The 17,380-nt window shown below is 38.8% G+C and overlaps 2 protein-coding genes across 7 annotated transcripts in view; one reads left to right on the forward strand and one right to left on the reverse strand.

Annotated features, from left to right (window-relative positions):
• The window catches only part of atp8a2 (ATPase phospholipid transporting 8A2), a 64,931-nt gene extending 61,950 nt beyond the window's left edge, over nucleotides 1-2,981 (forward strand). For all 6 annotated transcript variants that reach the window (XM_067435547.1, XM_067435548.1, XM_067435549.1 and 3 more), the window contains one exon: nucleotides 1,772-2,981. In XM_067435547.1, coding sequence (XP_067291648.1) covers nucleotides 1,772-1,866 — 95 coding nt within the window. In that variant the 3' untranslated portion in view covers nucleotides 1,867-2,981. The remainder of the gene's footprint in view (nucleotides 1-1,771) is intronic.
• Nucleotides 2,982-8,582: 5,601 nt separating this feature from the next.
• LOC137063510 (protein shisa-2) lies at nucleotides 8,583-17,337 on the reverse strand. Its single transcript, XM_067434668.1, has 2 exons — nucleotides 16,124-17,337; nucleotides 8,583-10,957 (listed from the first exon to the last, which is right to left on the reverse strand). Exons 1-2 carry the CDS (start codon nucleotides 16,425-16,427, stop codon nucleotides 10,380-10,382), a joined length of 882 nt encoding a protein of 293 aa, XP_067290769.1. The 5' UTR covers nucleotides 16,428-17,337; the 3' UTR covers nucleotides 8,583-10,379.
• Nucleotides 17,338-17,380: the final 43 nt, after the last annotated feature.

Raw genomic sequence — 17,380 nt, forward strand, 5'->3', positions numbered from 1 at the left:
AAACCATCGTGCAGTGTGAACACAGCAGTGACTGAATGATACCCCAGATAGTCATGCAGTGTGAAACCCGATGAGTTTGAAAATCGTGCAGTCTGAACTAGGCTTTAGTTCATCAGTAGGACCGGTATCTGCTCCTTTATGCAAGGAGAAACATGATGAGCACTTCCAGAGCCCTACAGAATGACCTCCAGCAGGCCACTGGTGTGAATGTCTCTGACCAACCAATCAGAAACAAACTTCATGAGGGTAGCCTGAGGGCCCGACATCCTCTAGTGGGCCCTGTGCTCACTGCCCGGCACCATGGAGCTCGATTGGCACTTGCCATTGAACACCAGAATTGGCAGGTCCGCCACTGTAGCCCTGTGCTTGTTACAGATTAGAGCAGGCTCACCATGAGCACACGTGACAGTCAAGAAAGGGTCTGGAGAAACCGTGGAGTTATGCTACCTGTAACATTGTTCAGCATGACTGGTTTGTTGGTGGGTCAGTGATGGTCTTGGGAGGGACGCACAGACCTCTACAGGCTAGACAATGGCAAATGACAGCCATTAGGTATCGGGAAGAAATCCTTGGACCATTTGTCAGATCCTATGCTTGTGCAGTGGTTCCTGGAATCCTCCTGGTGCACAACTATGCCTGGCCTCATGTTCCTGGAGGATGAAGGAATTGATAACATTGAATGGCCACCACGCTCACCTGACCTACATCTAATAGAACACCTCTGTGACATTGTGTTCCTGTTTATCCGACGGCACTAGGTTGCACCTCAGACTGTCCAGGAGCTCAGTTATGCCCTGGTTTAGATCTGGGAGGAAATACCCTAGAAAACCATCCGTTGTCTCATTAGGAATGTTTCCTGACGTTGTCAGGCATGCATACATGCATGTGGGGGCCGTACAAACTACTCAGTACCATTTTGAGTTGCTGCATTGAAATTTTAGCAAAATGGACTGAACAAAATGAACACAGTAGCTAGTCTATATTAGTATAGATATCCAGGAACACTTTGAAAACACATCAGATCTCAATGGGAAAAAATATCATGCTGGATATATGATTATTTTAATATGTCAGTGGTCAGAAAACAATTATACCTTATGGGTTTCTTGTCCAAACTTTATACCATCCTATCTGGAAAAAAAAATCTGTGAATTTATCTTAGATTAATCAAATAAAACAAGTTTTATTAAAAGTTTGATTTTCTATATTTCATTGAAAAAAATATTTTCCACATACCAATATTCTCCTGTGCAAATTGAAACCTATAGAAAACACAAATAAGCCACTGTCCAAACGTTTTGAGTCAGTAATATCTTTTCAAATGTTCTTGTAAGTCTCTTATGCTCATCAAGTATTTACGTGATCAAAAATACAGTAAAAACACTAACAGTAACACTATATTTTGGATTTTTTGATCAATTGAAAGTTCAAAAGAATAGCAGCAGTTTATTCATTAATTGAATGTGTACGTGCTGAATAAAAGTATTCAAACTGCAAGCATTCAAAATGCAAAATTGGTGTTTTCTTTTAGCAGCTCTTTGACCTCTGCCATTTTTTTAGGATTCTTTTTGTCTAAATTGACATCACTGACATAGACTTTCCTCTGAGAGCTCATAGACCCAATTGAGAATTTAATTTGACTTTTTTTCATGATCAAGTGTATCTGTTAGTCACTGCTGTCCTAATATTAAGAAACAATAAAATATTGTTTTTGAAAAATAATTGTGATATACATATATAATATATTGACTTTTTTTCTTTCTCCCAATAGATGGATATGCGTTCTCACAGGAGGAGCACGGTGTGGTGTCTCAGTCCCAGGTTGTACGCTCCTACGACACCACCGTTCAACGGCCCAGTATGTAGCTGTCGCCACAGCAACAGCTGGTAACGACTTAAACGATGCACCTGTGCTGGGTGATCCTGCTGTGGCCTTTAAGCTGAACTAAACTGAACTGGGCACAGCTAGCGCAACACTCGGCCGAGCTACATAACACACCACCTCTCAATGAGGCCGGAGGGAGTGGATTTACAGAAACAGAGGGTTGGGGTGGGCGGGCATATTCTCATACTGAAACGGCCAGTCGAAATGCACTACACATGAACAGACAGGTGAAAAGGAGCCAAGTAGCAACCAGAAGCAGAAGCCAGAGACAATGGTGCCTGTATCATTATCATGAGTCACAAGACTGCTTCATTCGGTTCTTTATTATGTGGGTGCGTGTATGCATCTGCACGTTCGTTTATGTGAGCGTATATATCAGAAAGGATGTGCGTATGGCTTGTCTGTTGAATTTGCGCTTATTTGTGTGTCAGTTAGGGGTGGCTGGTGTGCTGCTTGGTGTGTCTGCATGTGTGTTTTTGTTGAGTCCTAGCGTCTGCGTCTCCAGAGATCAGAGTTTGGCGTATCCGTCATCACCACAGCGATGCAAGAGGGGAGGCCACTGAAAAAACAAACACAAAACACCCACCCACATGCATACACACATTGGAGAAATGCCCATTTCAGACCTGAGATGGGGGAGGTGTGGCTTACAGATGCAGCAGACACACGCATACACCGTTACCCCTCCTTCCCATCCAGCAAGGCTGCCAAAACACACAGCGATTTCTCTGAGGCGAAACCCCCCACCCTGCAGCATGGAGCTTCCCAGCTTACCACACACACACAAATACACCTTCTCTCACTCTGTCTCTCACCTAATCTTCTACTTAATGGTGGCCTCTGTATCTTAGAGCTCATGTTCTCTCCTTATGTCTACCTCTCTTTTATTCTCTCTCTCTCTTTCTCCAGATCAGCAATCTCCATGTCTCCTTGTTCTCTTGGTCTAGTTATCCTTTCATTCCCCCTCTGTTCCATTCAGTGGCTGCTGTGGATCACAGCTGTGGCTTTGCTTTGTCCGCTTTTACTCAACCTGTCGGGTTTCTGGACTATTTTGTCAAATAAACTGGAATTGTGACTCTGTGTCATCCTTTTTTAAGGCTTGTTTTTGGCCTGTTTTGTTGTTCTCGTATGACTGATTAATTCTTAGAGATAGTTCAGGCAAAAACAAAAAAATATTTTTATTCTTAGAAGCAGAAGACATCATAGTTGGGTAAAATGTTATAGTTGTGAATGAGAGATTACATTAAATATATTTTTTGTGTTCCCACTTACTCAAATAGCATAAGAAAGCTTCAAACCAGTCTGTGAAAAGTTTTTTAAAAAATTAGAGAAATATTGTTGATATTCATTGCTTGAAGTTTGAAGTAAGATTAGCTGTGCATAAACCATTGTTCTGCTAGCATGTTTTACAAAATACCATGGTACTTCAACAATAACCTTTAATTTGTCAAAAACACCGTGATCAAAATTAGAGTACTATAACCAATGCAGCACAAAAAAAAACATTACAACTAAAATGTGATGCTTACAGCTGTCAAAAATTAGTAGGAAGTATAGAGGCCCTTGCTTTGAATGAGCTCAGCACATCTGCGGCCACAGGACATCACTAGATACTCTCACTGCTCCACTGTAATCGGTCCACTCTTCTTCCAGTCTCCTCCACAGTTCGGTAACTGTAGTCGGTTTCTTAGCCATAACTGTCGCCAATGATTTTACATAGATTTTCAATGGGGTTTAGATCAGACTCTGGGCTGGCCATTTCATTATTTCAATGTTCTCACGTTCAAGGAACTGCTTTACCCGTTTTGCAGTGTGATAGGGGGCATTGTCTTGCATACAAATTGTGGGCTGATTGGGAGATGCTTGCAGTGAAGGAACCACAGGTTGCTGAAGGAGGTTCTGATAAACAGGTTCTGAGGTCCTGCCATGTCGCTGTATAATAAGCCCAACTCCTGCTGCAGAAACATCCCCAAAACCATGCCACTTCCTCCATCTTTCACTGACTTCTTTGGGCACTTTGGGTTCAATCTTTCCCCAGTTTGATGCCGAACATAGTGTTTTCCATCGGACACAAATAAATTAAACTTGCATTCATCACTAAAATGAACTTTGGACCAGTTCTCCTCTGTTCACACACCATGCTTCTCAGCAAAGGTTAATCTAGCCTTTTGATTCTTTCTGCTGATGAGAAGCTTGGTCACTGCAGAGTGAGCATTCAGTCTGAATTCTCTTAAATGATAAGACACTGTATGGCGAGATAGATCCTTACTGTGTTCAGCTCTGAACTGGCGAGTAATTCCAGCTGCAGTGTTGAACCGATGCCACATTGAAAGTCTCCGCATTGTCCTGTCCTCTCGTGCATTGGTCTTGCATACCTTTTTGGGTACTTGAATGAATTAGTGTCTTTGTTAAGCTTCAATATTCTAGAAATTACAGATTTGGAATGACCGACTTCTTTTGCAATAGCTGAAAGGGTCATCCCTTTGGCCTTCATCTGGACAACCTGGTGTCGTAGGGTTTCAGTAACCTTAGAGTGGCTTGCCATCTTGCAAAGTCAGTGAAAATTGGAAATTTGCTTCAAGTTAAATAGGGTTTGCCAGATTATTACGTAAATTAGCACCAAGTGCAGATTAACACCCAAAGCTTGAAGGTATCTGAAAGTGTTCTCTAATTTTGACCAGCGTTATTTTTCAATTTTCTTATTTAAGTTGTATACTGTACTTCAGAATATATTTGCCTTGTGAAATATGCTTAAAAAACTGCCCTTCTGCTCCTGATAGGATAACTTCAAAAAGGACTAAGCAGTGACCTTGAAATTTAGGGAATTGTATGTTGTTCTCTAATTTTGATCTCTACTATATTTATTTATTTATTTATTTATTTTAGTAGGCTACTTCTGTTTATTTTCAGTTAGTTGCCAAAACTACATTTCTAATTTCTGTTTAACTTTATACGGTCAGTTTATCGAATACTGATAAAATTGAGTTCAAACAAAGTCTCTAAGTCTAATTATATCTGTATAAAGTCTTTAATGAAATTACTCAGTTTAGTGAAGAGTCAAACGGCACCATTCAGTGATTGCCGACTGATTGAGTAGGCTATGATTCAAATAGTATCTTCTCATTTAAAAGACTAAATTAATAAGACAACCGATATATATGACGCAAAGAAAGTTTTCCGGGATAGACATTTTTACAGAATAGTGGTGATGCTGGTGAGTAAATAACAAACAAATTAAATCAATTAAAATGTACTACCGAATCAAAGTTACAACCTAACTTTTAATGAATAACGTTAGCTGCAAAGCCTACGTGAGAAAGTGTCGAAAGGGCTCAGATAGGTGGCACAGGAAGAGAGCTCGTTTTAAAATTACAGAGCTACAAAATAAGCATAGTGTGATTTAATTCACATATATTCTGTCTTAAAAGGTGAAAGCCAACAATCACTAGCGGGCTTATAAATGGAGTTTGATTTGTGCTTGCTCCGACCTGGTTTGTTTGAAGTGAGCTTCAGAATTGAGCCAGAGTTACAGGTTAGGAAATGAGCTGAGGTGGAGTGTTGTTTTAAGATTAAGGACAGGAAAGAACGGAGAGGACTAACACATTTTACAACATGTGTAGATCTTACCTTATTTAAACCCTGAATCTTTTTCAATTTGACAACGAACATAATGCGCATGCGTGCATTTAGTGCGTATGTGAAAGCTATGTAAGGATTACGCAGATCGGCTCACATGTGTTTGTTTTTTGTGTGTTATTTTTCCCTTTTTATTATTATTAATTATGGGAGTGACGACTAGATATTGAGGACAATACGAGTTAATTTAAGTCTTAATGAAACTGTAAGGGTGTGTGTGACCCTGTAACCTCAATCAGTTCCATGATCCTGCATTGCCATAGTTCATTGCTAGCAAGTCCACACCCATGTCTCTGAATAAGAGCCAGCTCTGTCCAGCTCCACTGCCTCCAATATGGGGAATCCATTCCTGTTCCACCTCAGCAAGAACCACATGGATCCATTTCAACTCTGTCCAAGGACTCCTTGAATGTTAGTCTGACCCTAAAGTTTCCATATAACATGCCAAGAACACAGACAGCCTTAACTAACAACAGCAATTATTGTGTTTTTTGTTGTGTTTTGTTTGTATGTTATAGTTGCAGACATTGTATGGGTGAAATTAAGTTTGACTAGTGACTTGTGCTGTTAAATATGTTTAAAGACACCTGTGCTTTCTAACAAGATGAACTAAACTATGAACAGCTATTTGTGTTTTAGTACTTTCAAGTAATATTTCTATAAATTCAACTCTTAAAAAATCTATTTTTTGTATTGTAATCAAATATTACTAACTAAACTCATCTGCCATATGTATAAAATGTTTGCATGTACAAAATTAAACTAATAAAGGCACAGATTACGTTTTCAGATCCATGAAATCATCAATCATGTGCAATGACATATGGGGTAAGTTCTGATTCAACTGTCATTTATACATCATTTATAGGTTATGAAAATGTCTGAGATTATGGGAGAGAAAATATATTTTTGATATTTTTAGTTTTGTTCAAGGTGTTTTTGGTCGGATATTTATTAAGTTGACGGATATTTATTATAAAATGTCTCATCATACACTATATTTGTAATTTTAACAACAATTTTAACTCTAGTAACTCTAGAACATGTAACGTACAGCCTGTTAACATCTCTCTGTTACACACGTTAACAGCATATAAATGTCTTTTTGACATTGACACTGGCAGTACTTCATCTTTCAACAACTTGCTCAAACAATTTTTGTTCTTAACTGTATGTTGACAGTTGCCGTAACTTACTGTCATTCATCATTTTTCTATTTTATCTAAGCTAAAACAACTTTATTTTTTAACGTAGTAATGTAAGACAGTAAAAAAAATTGAGGGAAATTAAAGGCACAATATGTAAGTATTTGGATTCAAATATCTAAAAACCACTAGAACAATGTTATATATTTTGTGTGCTGACATTATCCCAAATGTTTCCAAGAATGTTTGAATCCAGAGAAATAAGCAATTTTAACCAGGACACAGACACACTCGTCTATCAATGACATCAAGTTGTACTCCATTACACTCAATTTTTCTGGTTTTATTTTGTAGAAACCATGGAAACACCAAAGACGCTATATATTATGTGTTTTATTAGACAAGTGAGCAACTGTTTAGATACATTCATCCACAGAAAATGAATCACTGTTATATATAGCTCAACACGGTTAGTCTCATTGTTTTAATATAGTTTGATTTACCTCGAGTACCATGTTTTACCATGCCTATATTGATCTAGCATACTGCAGTGTTCAACAAGTGTCCCATAGTAGCTGCGAGTGAACACAGAGTAGCATTATAACTTATCTTTCAACACTCAAATGTATATAATTTTGCACATTGGTGGTGGCTGAGGAGATTCCCCCCTTCTATATGTAAAGCGCTTTGGGTGTCTAGAAAAGCGCTATATAAATGTAATGAATTATTATAATTAATTATTATTAGAATATGATGAAAACAGAACTGCGTTACCACTAGTGTTGTCAAAACACCGCAATACCAAATCGGTACTGAAACTGAAAACATTGTACGCTTTGAGCTGTATACGCCTCTGACTGGCCAGTGATTGACATAAATATCGACCAACGCTCGGCAGTGTTTGAAAGCACACGAAAGTGGGAGCATTTGAAAGCAACAAGCAGGCGTCAACCAGTAGACCGGTAGGCTGACAGACATCTCCATTCAAACACTATGTGTTTCTCTGTGTAAGTGCTCTGTGAAAAGCGTCATTGATGTATTTTCACAACATGTTTGTGAAGTGCTGATCGTAGTGGCCAATCCCAGACATATTGGATGAGCGCGTGAGCAAATAGCCAGTCAGAGGTGTTTACGATTCCACTCAACATTTGATTTTAATTCGTTTTGATTCGATTTGGTAGCGCGGTCGGTACTTTTGACAACACTAGTTATCACACATACGCATGAGCGGAAGAAGCGGAAGGGTCGTCAGCATCATAATAAAAGCACAGCAAAATCAAAGCTACAAAGCTACGTCATCAAGCTACACCTTTGTTTTGAATAAGCGATTTCTAGGGGTGAAAAATTACACATTGTGGTAATCAGCAAATCAACATAAAAGGATTTCTGAAGGACCACGTGACACTGAAGACTGGAGTAATGATGCTGAGAATTCAGCTTTACCATCACAAATAAATTATATTTTTATATATACATTGAACTTTCTAAATTGTAATAAAAATAGTTTACAATATTAGTTTTTACTGTATTTTTCATTAAATGAATGCAGACTTGGTGAACATAAGAGACTTCTTTTAACAACAGAAATAAATTGTAGCGACCCCAAACTTTTGAACAGTAGTGTATATATAATTTATAGCTGTTCAGTCATGACGTCAGACCAGGCTAATTCAGCATAGGTCCCAGTATTTATATCTATCCTAATTATTTAAAAAAAAAATATGAACATGTGCATAGGGTTTTACAGTATGACCAAATGTCTTTCTGTATATGCAAACACTTAGCATGGAAACTATGCAAAGATTTATGCATGCAGCCCCTGGTCTCAGTTTCATCATGAGTGTTGAGAGTGATGAAAGTCTGAGCACTTAAAGTCCACGTGTAACAGGAGCACTGGTTTAATTTAGCTATGGCAGTGATGCAAACAGGCCCTGCACGTCTTCATTTGAGACGCCACACATACCGCTGACAGCAGCACTCAGCATCTCTAACAAACAACCCAGTGACACTTCACAGTCTCTAAAAATATTTATTATTATTAATATATTTTATATGTAAAAGACACATCGCACCCTGCTCTCAGAGAGAGAGGCACATTTAACCTCCAATACTCATTCAGTTTTACAAACGCACATGTATTGTACACAAAAATAGTTCTGATGTGCGAGTTGCCCACAGATAAAGATACAGTCAAAAAGACATGCTCCCTGTCAAGACAGACTTATTTATTTTTTTATTTCATTATTCTTACAAGGTTCCTATGTTCAAATATAAATAGATAATTCACCCTAAAACCTGTATGAATTTCTTTCATCTGTGGAACACAAGATTTTTTGAACACAAGAACTGTTTTTGTCCATACAATGAAAGTCACCTGGGTCCAAAACAACCACAAACTTGTATTAGTTATTTTAGTATTATTTTTTATACTATTAAAAATATTTATTATTATTATTTTTAGTTTTCATGTTTCTATTAAGCTTTCATTTATTTTAATTTTAGTAACTCTGTAACTTAAAATTGTTTTATTTAGTTTTTAAGTTACATTTTTATTTAATATTTGTATTTTATTTTATTTCAGATTATTTCAATTAATAAAAACACTTTTTAATTGTATTAGTTAGCTATAATAATTCTGACTTTCATTGTATGGACAAAAAAAGAAGACATTTCCACATATCTTGTTTTGTGTTCCACAGAAGAAAGTCATACGTGTTTCGAATTCAAACATTTTGAGTCAATTAATGTTTTTAACTTTTAACTCAAAGCCAGCTAATTCAGACTGATGATTTTTAATCAGGCACCGTTTCATTTGATTGTGATTTTTCTGCTAGTTTGAGATCTAATGCTGGCGTTTTCAAGTTGAAGGACTTTTCTTTCCTCGCTAAACTGCTGCCATTGAGCGTGCTGAAAGAAACCCACTTCAAATGAAATGCCCTGGAACCTTTTTGGTGCTCCTCGAGTGTACCTTATGCTAAAAGAGGGGAGGAAAAGTGGCACACATACACAGTCCTTTCACAGGGCAGAGACTTAGTGAAGGGGAACAGTTGGCAGACAGTTTTTACTGCGTAATTGACCTTCGCACATCGCTTTCCCAAACACAGGCCTATATTTTTGTATATTTTCTATTCTGTTCCTTGGCAATGCGAAAATGACTTTGGTTCTGCAAAATGTGAGTGTGTGTATGTGAAAATGTAAGTGAGTGTGTCTGTGAGCATGTGTTGCAGTGGGTGGAGCGTCACAGTCTGTGTCCTGTGTTCACTTCATTAGATTTTAAGCATCCAATAGGGAGCCAGGACTGTTTTTCACATTACAGCACCTGTGATTTCCATTACACACAACATATAGTGCACTACACACACACACACATTCACATACTGCATCTCATAAACCAACACACCTATACAGTCACATACAGAGCGCACATGCACGGTTATACAACACAAATATACATTGCATATGTACACACGCACACTTCATTTACAACGGTACCGTTAGTAACTTTTCATGGCATGTTACACACACACACACATCCAGTCATTTTTGCGCTGTGTCCTTTATATCACAGAAAACAACTTTGTGTTTTATAAAGCACCAGTTTGAGAGTCTCATTTGTGTTGTTGTACAACGACGCAAGTGTGTATTCATGCCAATGAACAGGCATTTTGTGCTCTGAACTGATTCATTGTGTTCTTGTGACTTCAGTTTGGCATTCACATGGTAATTGGAGGGTATTTCTGATCCCCGCTCACACTCGCCACACTAGCCACGCTGGTCGGCGGAGGGAACGGAGACTGCAATGGGCGGTATCCCGCTTGAGTGGGGTCTAGGAAGGCTGGACCCGGAGAAACGGGGTGGGCGAAACTGATGTACTGAGGATGAAGGTACTGGCCTTGGTGAGGAAGAATTTGAGTGGCCTGCTGACAGTTCAGCACTGAGAAGTTGGTGGGCATGTTCACGTACACGCTGGCATCTGGTGGCAGGCAGCATGAGGCCTGGGCGCGTAGCAGGGGGGCGGGTGCAGGGCGGGGTGCGGGAGGAGCCGAAGAGCTGGAGGAAGTGGCCGTGCTCGATTGACGGGATGATGAGCCTCGTGACGTACCCGTGCTGGCCATCATTGGAATTGTCTCGAGGACACGGGCGCTGCTGGACCCTCCTCCTGAGCCGCCGCCTGACGTAGGCTCCTGTTTGGGTCTTAGACAGCGGCAACAGCACACGGCAACAACTGAGCCCACCAGTACAAATGCCACGAAGACTGAGCCGACGATCAGGAAGGGCACGTAGATGGGTACTGCAGAGCAGAAGCAGGACGATTATGACAACTCGTCTTAAAAATGAAATTAATAATTTATACAACAAAACTTTTGTAAGCAATATTTTACACATTGTTACATAAACTCATCAGTAAAGTAACCGATTTAAGCATACACCTCACAATAACGGTTCACTGTTCATTTGGAATAGGAGGGATTCTGAATGATTCACTGATTCAGAAAGTTCTAAATTCTGCAGTGAGCACCACTTGGGTATTTATCTGACTGACTTGACTGATTAAAACAAAACCTGTTCATTAGACTTTTAAGACACTTTTAATAACACTTTGATTCATTTCCAGGATATGAATTCTTGATATCAACAATTCAATTTTCACAAGTTAAAATACTGATTCTTGTTATCAGGAATTCGATTTCTACTAGTGTAACCCCTCCTGTTCAAACTGCCCGCTCTAAGCAGGACTCGAACCCTGGCCTGCCGTCATGAGAGTTGGAGGCTCTAACATGGAGGTTAAAGGCAGTTTTGATATCAAGAATTCAATTTCCACTAGTAAAAACTATAATTCTTGATACCTGGGTTGTACTTTATTTTACTTACAGTGTACTTACCTGCTGAAAAATACAAGGTAACTACATGGGTTAAGGGTTAGGTTTAGGGAGAGGTTCAAGTAAAGTACCTAGTTATTACACAGTTATTGAAATTACTATAATAAGTACATTATGTATATGGAAAACAGGACTGTAAAATAAAGTACTACTGATAGCTGTCATTGTATTTTCACTAGTTAAATATCACCATAGGCGACCTCAAATTCAATTGATGATATCAAGAATTGATTTCTTACAAGTTGAAATTACAATTTCACATATCAAATATACAATTCTTACTAGAAATCATGATTTTGTTACTAGTGCAAATGTCTGTTATTGATATCAACAATTGAATTGCTACTGGTAAACATTTTCATTTTTATATCAATAATTTGATTGTCACTAGTGATGATGTTCATTTCTGATATCACGAATGTGATTGTTACTAGTAAGAAAGACATTTTAGATATCTGAAATTACTAATTATTGATATCAGAAATTCATTTTTACATAGCACTTATATTTATAAAGTAACAAAGTAAGTATTGAATATTGAGTATTGTTGATATCAAGAATTCATATTCTGGGAATTAATAAAAGTAATAAAAGAAACGGCTTGCCATACTCGCGCGTGTACGTCGTTGCGTATAGGAAACATTGGATATATCAGATAATTAGCAAAATAAGGTAAAATGGTATTCACACACAAAGCTTGTATAGATTTTTTTTTTTATAATATTTTTATTGAAATCAGTAGTCATATTCTGGAGTGACTAGGTGGATGTTTACTGATCCAAGTCAAAAGAACCAATCCAAATATGTCTCAGCCCCATGCCTTAGTGTAAATCTTTTTTACCATTGATCAGCCAAAAAATCTAACAAAGTAAGCGGTAAGATTTTGGGTATCGTTCATAAAGTTTTTTGTTTGTTTTTTTATGTGTGCTTGTAATACAACCTTTATAATGTATTTAGGTCACCCAGCTGTATTCACTGCCATTGATACTAGAAAATGTAATGTTATAGTAGCAGGCCTCTCAAATGACAAAAAATAGTGAAAAGTGCTGGATAGTTGCACATTGGAGGAGTTTTGTTTGTGCATAGCCCTTGAGTAATGTTTACCGTCTCTTTAAAAAGCTCATATCCGTTTTGAATTCCACTATGAATCTAAAGCAATTGTACTTCCACTGCCATAAGGAAGACTAGGGTATCAGTAATGTGACTGAGTTCCATGTAAATTTTACACCTACAAATAACAATAAGCAAGCTCGAAGCCTAAAGCATTGCTGAACCTTGTTGATGTTTTACTAAATTCCATGCATGTTTATCTTTAAATCACAGAAAAGAGCGCTTGCAAGTTTCCACCCCGCTTATAGATGGGTAACCTGCTGGCTCATGTGAGATGAAGGGATTTGGAGAGAGAAGCAAAACTGAAAGATGAGATGTTGCACCAGTGACTTGTCCCCGGGGGTCCGGGGCCCCTCATTAACACTTATTAAGACAGTTTTGATCTGCTCTAATCTCCTGCAACCAGCGGTGACCTCTCTGCCCTTGCTACCTGACCGTGTGCTTGCTTTTTTAAAGGTAGCTCTGCATTAAAAGTGATTATTATAGCTTAATTAGATGTCTGATCACCTGGGGGAAGCTTTCAGCATTCGTTTTGTTGAATCTGCTCAGGATCTCTAACCCTCTGTAATTGAGTTGAATCAAATCATATATATAATAGCATGCAAATTGGCTTTTGACTTTATTATAGGAGCAAAACAGACTCAACTTACAGAGCCATAACCTAAAAACACAGTCATTGTTTAACCATTTATTACAACATTATTGAATCAAAGACATTGCTTTGCAAAAAAAAATGACAGGGGAGTCATTTTTACAGGAGCTCTTTTGTGCTTTGGTAGTTATTACTATAACAGTGGAATTTTTCAGTAAATGACCTGATTTTTGGCAAGCTTTGAGTTTGCGTGCATGTTTTGAAAATCACTGCTTTTTGGCAGTTAACCCCCCTTTTTTAAACTCACTATTCACAGTTACACACAAATGTGTGTGGAAAAACAATAGAGAATCTGTTACTACAGGTTATTTCCATAGATTTATTGTTCCTGAGTGACATTACGCATTTTCCTGTTATAATTTAAAACGTGTTAGTGGTAACAAAAGGTGTGTAATGAGATGGACTGCGACACAGTAAAACCAGGACTTTTTAAAATAGTTTTTAAAATATATATGTCTTAATTATTTGTACCATTTAGATAAGTACATCCATTCAAACTAACATATTAAATCAAAAAGAATAAAACTATGTAGGCTTGTTGTAGTCAAATCAAGAATGTTATTTGTGGATCCAGCCAATGTGTCAGTGAAGTTCACTGCTGATACAGGACAACGGCAAGGCCCCTCTCATGCCCATAAAAGGTTTGGGCCCCCCTTAACATGAATTCACACCTGTTGCATTATTGTCCAAATGGAGCCAAGACTTCAACTGCCCGACAAGCTCTGTCAAACTTCACAGCAGACCACCATTTCCTCTTGCTTTTCAGATATGCATCATTAGAAATGACTAAAAACCTTCTCTAATGAAAAGTCGTTTTTGTCTGTTGGGTTATAGATGGTTGTTAAAGTAGTTCACTTCAGAATTAAAATTTCCTGTTAATTTACCCCTACTTTATCCAAGATGTTCATGTCTGTCTTTGTTCGGTCGAAGAGAAATTAAGGTTTTTGAGGAAAACATTTCAGGATTGTTCTACATATAGTGGACTTCAATGGGGTACAACGGTTGAAGGTCCAAACTGCAGTTTCAATGGAGCTTCAAATCGCCAAAAAAAATGTAATACATAAAATCGTCCAACATTGTTGTTTTACCTTTTTTGTAAAGGGCATTTGACGTTTTTGCACGTCTGCTTTGTAAACACTTAACCGGTACTTCCCCTCAGTCACGTGTGACCTTTCCAACCTGATTATGTTATACGCCACGCATCGGAAGACAAACATTTGTGGTTAAAAAGTATTTTTTTAATTTAGAAAATGACAGATCGTTTCACTAGATAAGACCCTTATTCCTCAGCTGGGAGCCCTTTGAAACTCCATTGAATCTGGAATTTGGACCTTCAAACTGTTGCCCCCATATAGAGAAAAATTATGGAATTTTTTCCTCAAAAACTCCTTAAATTTCTTTTTGACTGAATAAAGAAAGACATGAACTTCTTGAATCACATGGGGGTGAGAAACTATCAGGACATTTTAATTCTAAGTGAACTACTCCTTTAAAGCCATGCTTTTTGCATTAATTTAGGCCCATTTATTATGACTGAACAGTGTTCTCTCAGGACAATGTTCTCAAAACCAATGTTTTGATTGTCCCCAGTGAGTGTGAACTCATTTTTAGGCTACTTCAGCTGAGGGGAAGTTCGGGGAGTTTTAATTCGAAGTTTTTCATCTTGCACAAAGGCAGAGGAAATGATGCACTGGCGAGGCTCTATGAACGAGGCTGTCAGCACATTGCACTGGGGATCCGGTCAAGTCTGAACTTGATCCTCGTGGGGAACCGGACGACTGGAGATCGCGCACACCAATTCTTGACGGCAGGCGTGCGTTACTAATGGCGGTACTATACTGTGCTAGGAGGACAAACTTAAGCTAGGCCTATTTATAACCTCAACCAGTACAATTTGCCATTTGTGAGTGAGTGGACGGTTAGGTGCCAATTTGGATGTCAAATTAACGGCAGCTGTCAAAACCTGGATAGCAAATAGCAATGACATTTAACCCTTAGGGGCGAGAATAGTTTCTAAACGATTCTGGTTCCGATTTCTTATCCTTTATTCTTTCAGTACTTTAAAGAAGAATCTGTAAACCAAACATGTACCCTTAACAGTCTATAACTAAATTATATAATTTAAGATTTCAACAAAACGGATAAATTAAACATTAATTTCTAAACCAATCCAATTCAATCCAATATTTGGTATGCCATGCAATATTGCAATATTTGGTGTGTGTGTATATATATATATATATATATATATATATATATATATGCTACTTACTGTAACAAAACTCATAATGTGTATGTATATCTACACACCCACACACAGTAGGCTACATGGGTTATTTCGAGTCGGAAATGACGAAATTAACGACTCGAGTCCGATTAATTCAGTAACCGTTGAACCTGATTCAAAAGTGATTCATTTAACTTAAATGGCCTGTTCAAAAGAATCATTCGCTCGGGAATAATGGAGCCAGTTCTAACTAAATAAGTTTCCAACCCTAGCCCTGTTAAGATGGATTCTTGGAGATTAACAGCCAAACAACATTAACCTTGAGCGTTTTTAACCTCATTTGAAACTCAACCCAACTAACTTTCTCATATAGTGGCGCTTTTACTCACAAAACGCCTGAGGGACACAACGCAGATTTAAGTGAGTCGATATACGTTACACACTGCTGCTGCTCTGAAAGCTATTGAATTAAACCATTTAAACTTAGCTGGGGTAGGCAACAATTCGATTACACAGTAACTTAATTGCCTAATTTGTTTCAGACAGAGGAAGTTACTCTACCAGAAAACAATGCAGATGTCAGCTTACCTGCTCCAGAATTTTTGTCGTCCTTGTTCCCAGTGTTGGTGTCTTGTATCTGCTTATCGTTATCACACGTGCCCTGGTCCAGCCGAGCCTCTGAGCTGGAGCAGCAGTACCTGAGCTCGCACTTCCCGCAGCAGATGATGGCCTCGGCGCTGTCGAAGCGCTCCGGGCACTGGAAGCCGTCTCGCCAAGCGCCCTGAGAGTCATGCCAGCCGTGACAATACTCTCCACTCGCCTTCACTTTAATGATGGTCAAAAGTGTCAATACAACCGTGACGGCCATCGGGAATCCTGTGCATCCCCGCATCCTGTCACAAACCTGAGCACCGAAAAAACTTCAGGTTTTGGTCTAGACCAGTTAAGTTAATGACTCGGCAAATGAAAGTAATAAAAGGAGGAGACGCTGTGAAAAGGAGCCCAACTAACAACTTTGGAAATGTCATTGGGCAGAGAAATTCCGAGGTTAATTCAATAGATCCAGCAGAACGGCTCAAGACAAGTATCCACTGTTTACCCCAACCGTCACAAGACTTCCAATAGCTTTGTTTCGGATACAATGTAAAGACGACACGCATGAAAACGCATAAAAGCCATAACCGATGGGTTGTGCACATAAACCATACATTGAGAATATCCCATATTTCTGTGAGAAACCTCCAGGACTTAAGACAAACTTTGCATCAATCCCAGATCATGTCGCAACTTCTCAAATAACTTCCCCTGAGATACGGAGCAACCAACACTGACTTGTAATCCATACGCTCGATTCTCACGATTTCTTTTTTTTTTTTTTTTTAAACCTACCAGTCAAGGAAGTTTTTCCACATTAATCCATATCATGCGAGTTTCAGTAAACTTCGGGACAGTCCAGCTCATTAATATTTAAGCGAGCACTCAACTGCTCGTAGTCAGCTGTCAATATCTGAAGCAGGACAGCAGTGCACAGTGAGGAATTGGCATTGATAGACTGAGTAACCCACTGACAACCCTCCTTCATCCAGGGGGTAGCAGCCTACCCGTCAAGCGGCGCATGCGCAATGCCTTGCCCGAACTCAGACCTTTTACTTCTCCGCCAGTTGCACAGTGCAAGCAAGTGTCATTGTATGTTGGCGGGGGCCCCTGGGCGTTTCAGGAGCGGCTTCTGTGTGATGGGTGTTTAGCGGTGCCCGTGGGGATCTCCCTGAGCACAAAAGAAACGGAAACGCCGTATTGTAATGCATTTAGCTCGCCGGTGGCTCACATCCATTAGGGCCCGCAATT

Source organism: Pseudorasbora parva, chromosome 24 (assembly GCF_024679245.1).
Source record: "Pseudorasbora parva isolate DD20220531a chromosome 24, ASM2467924v1, whole genome shotgun sequence".
NCBI lineage: Eukaryota > Metazoa > Chordata > Actinopteri > Cypriniformes > Gobionidae > Pseudorasbora > Pseudorasbora parva.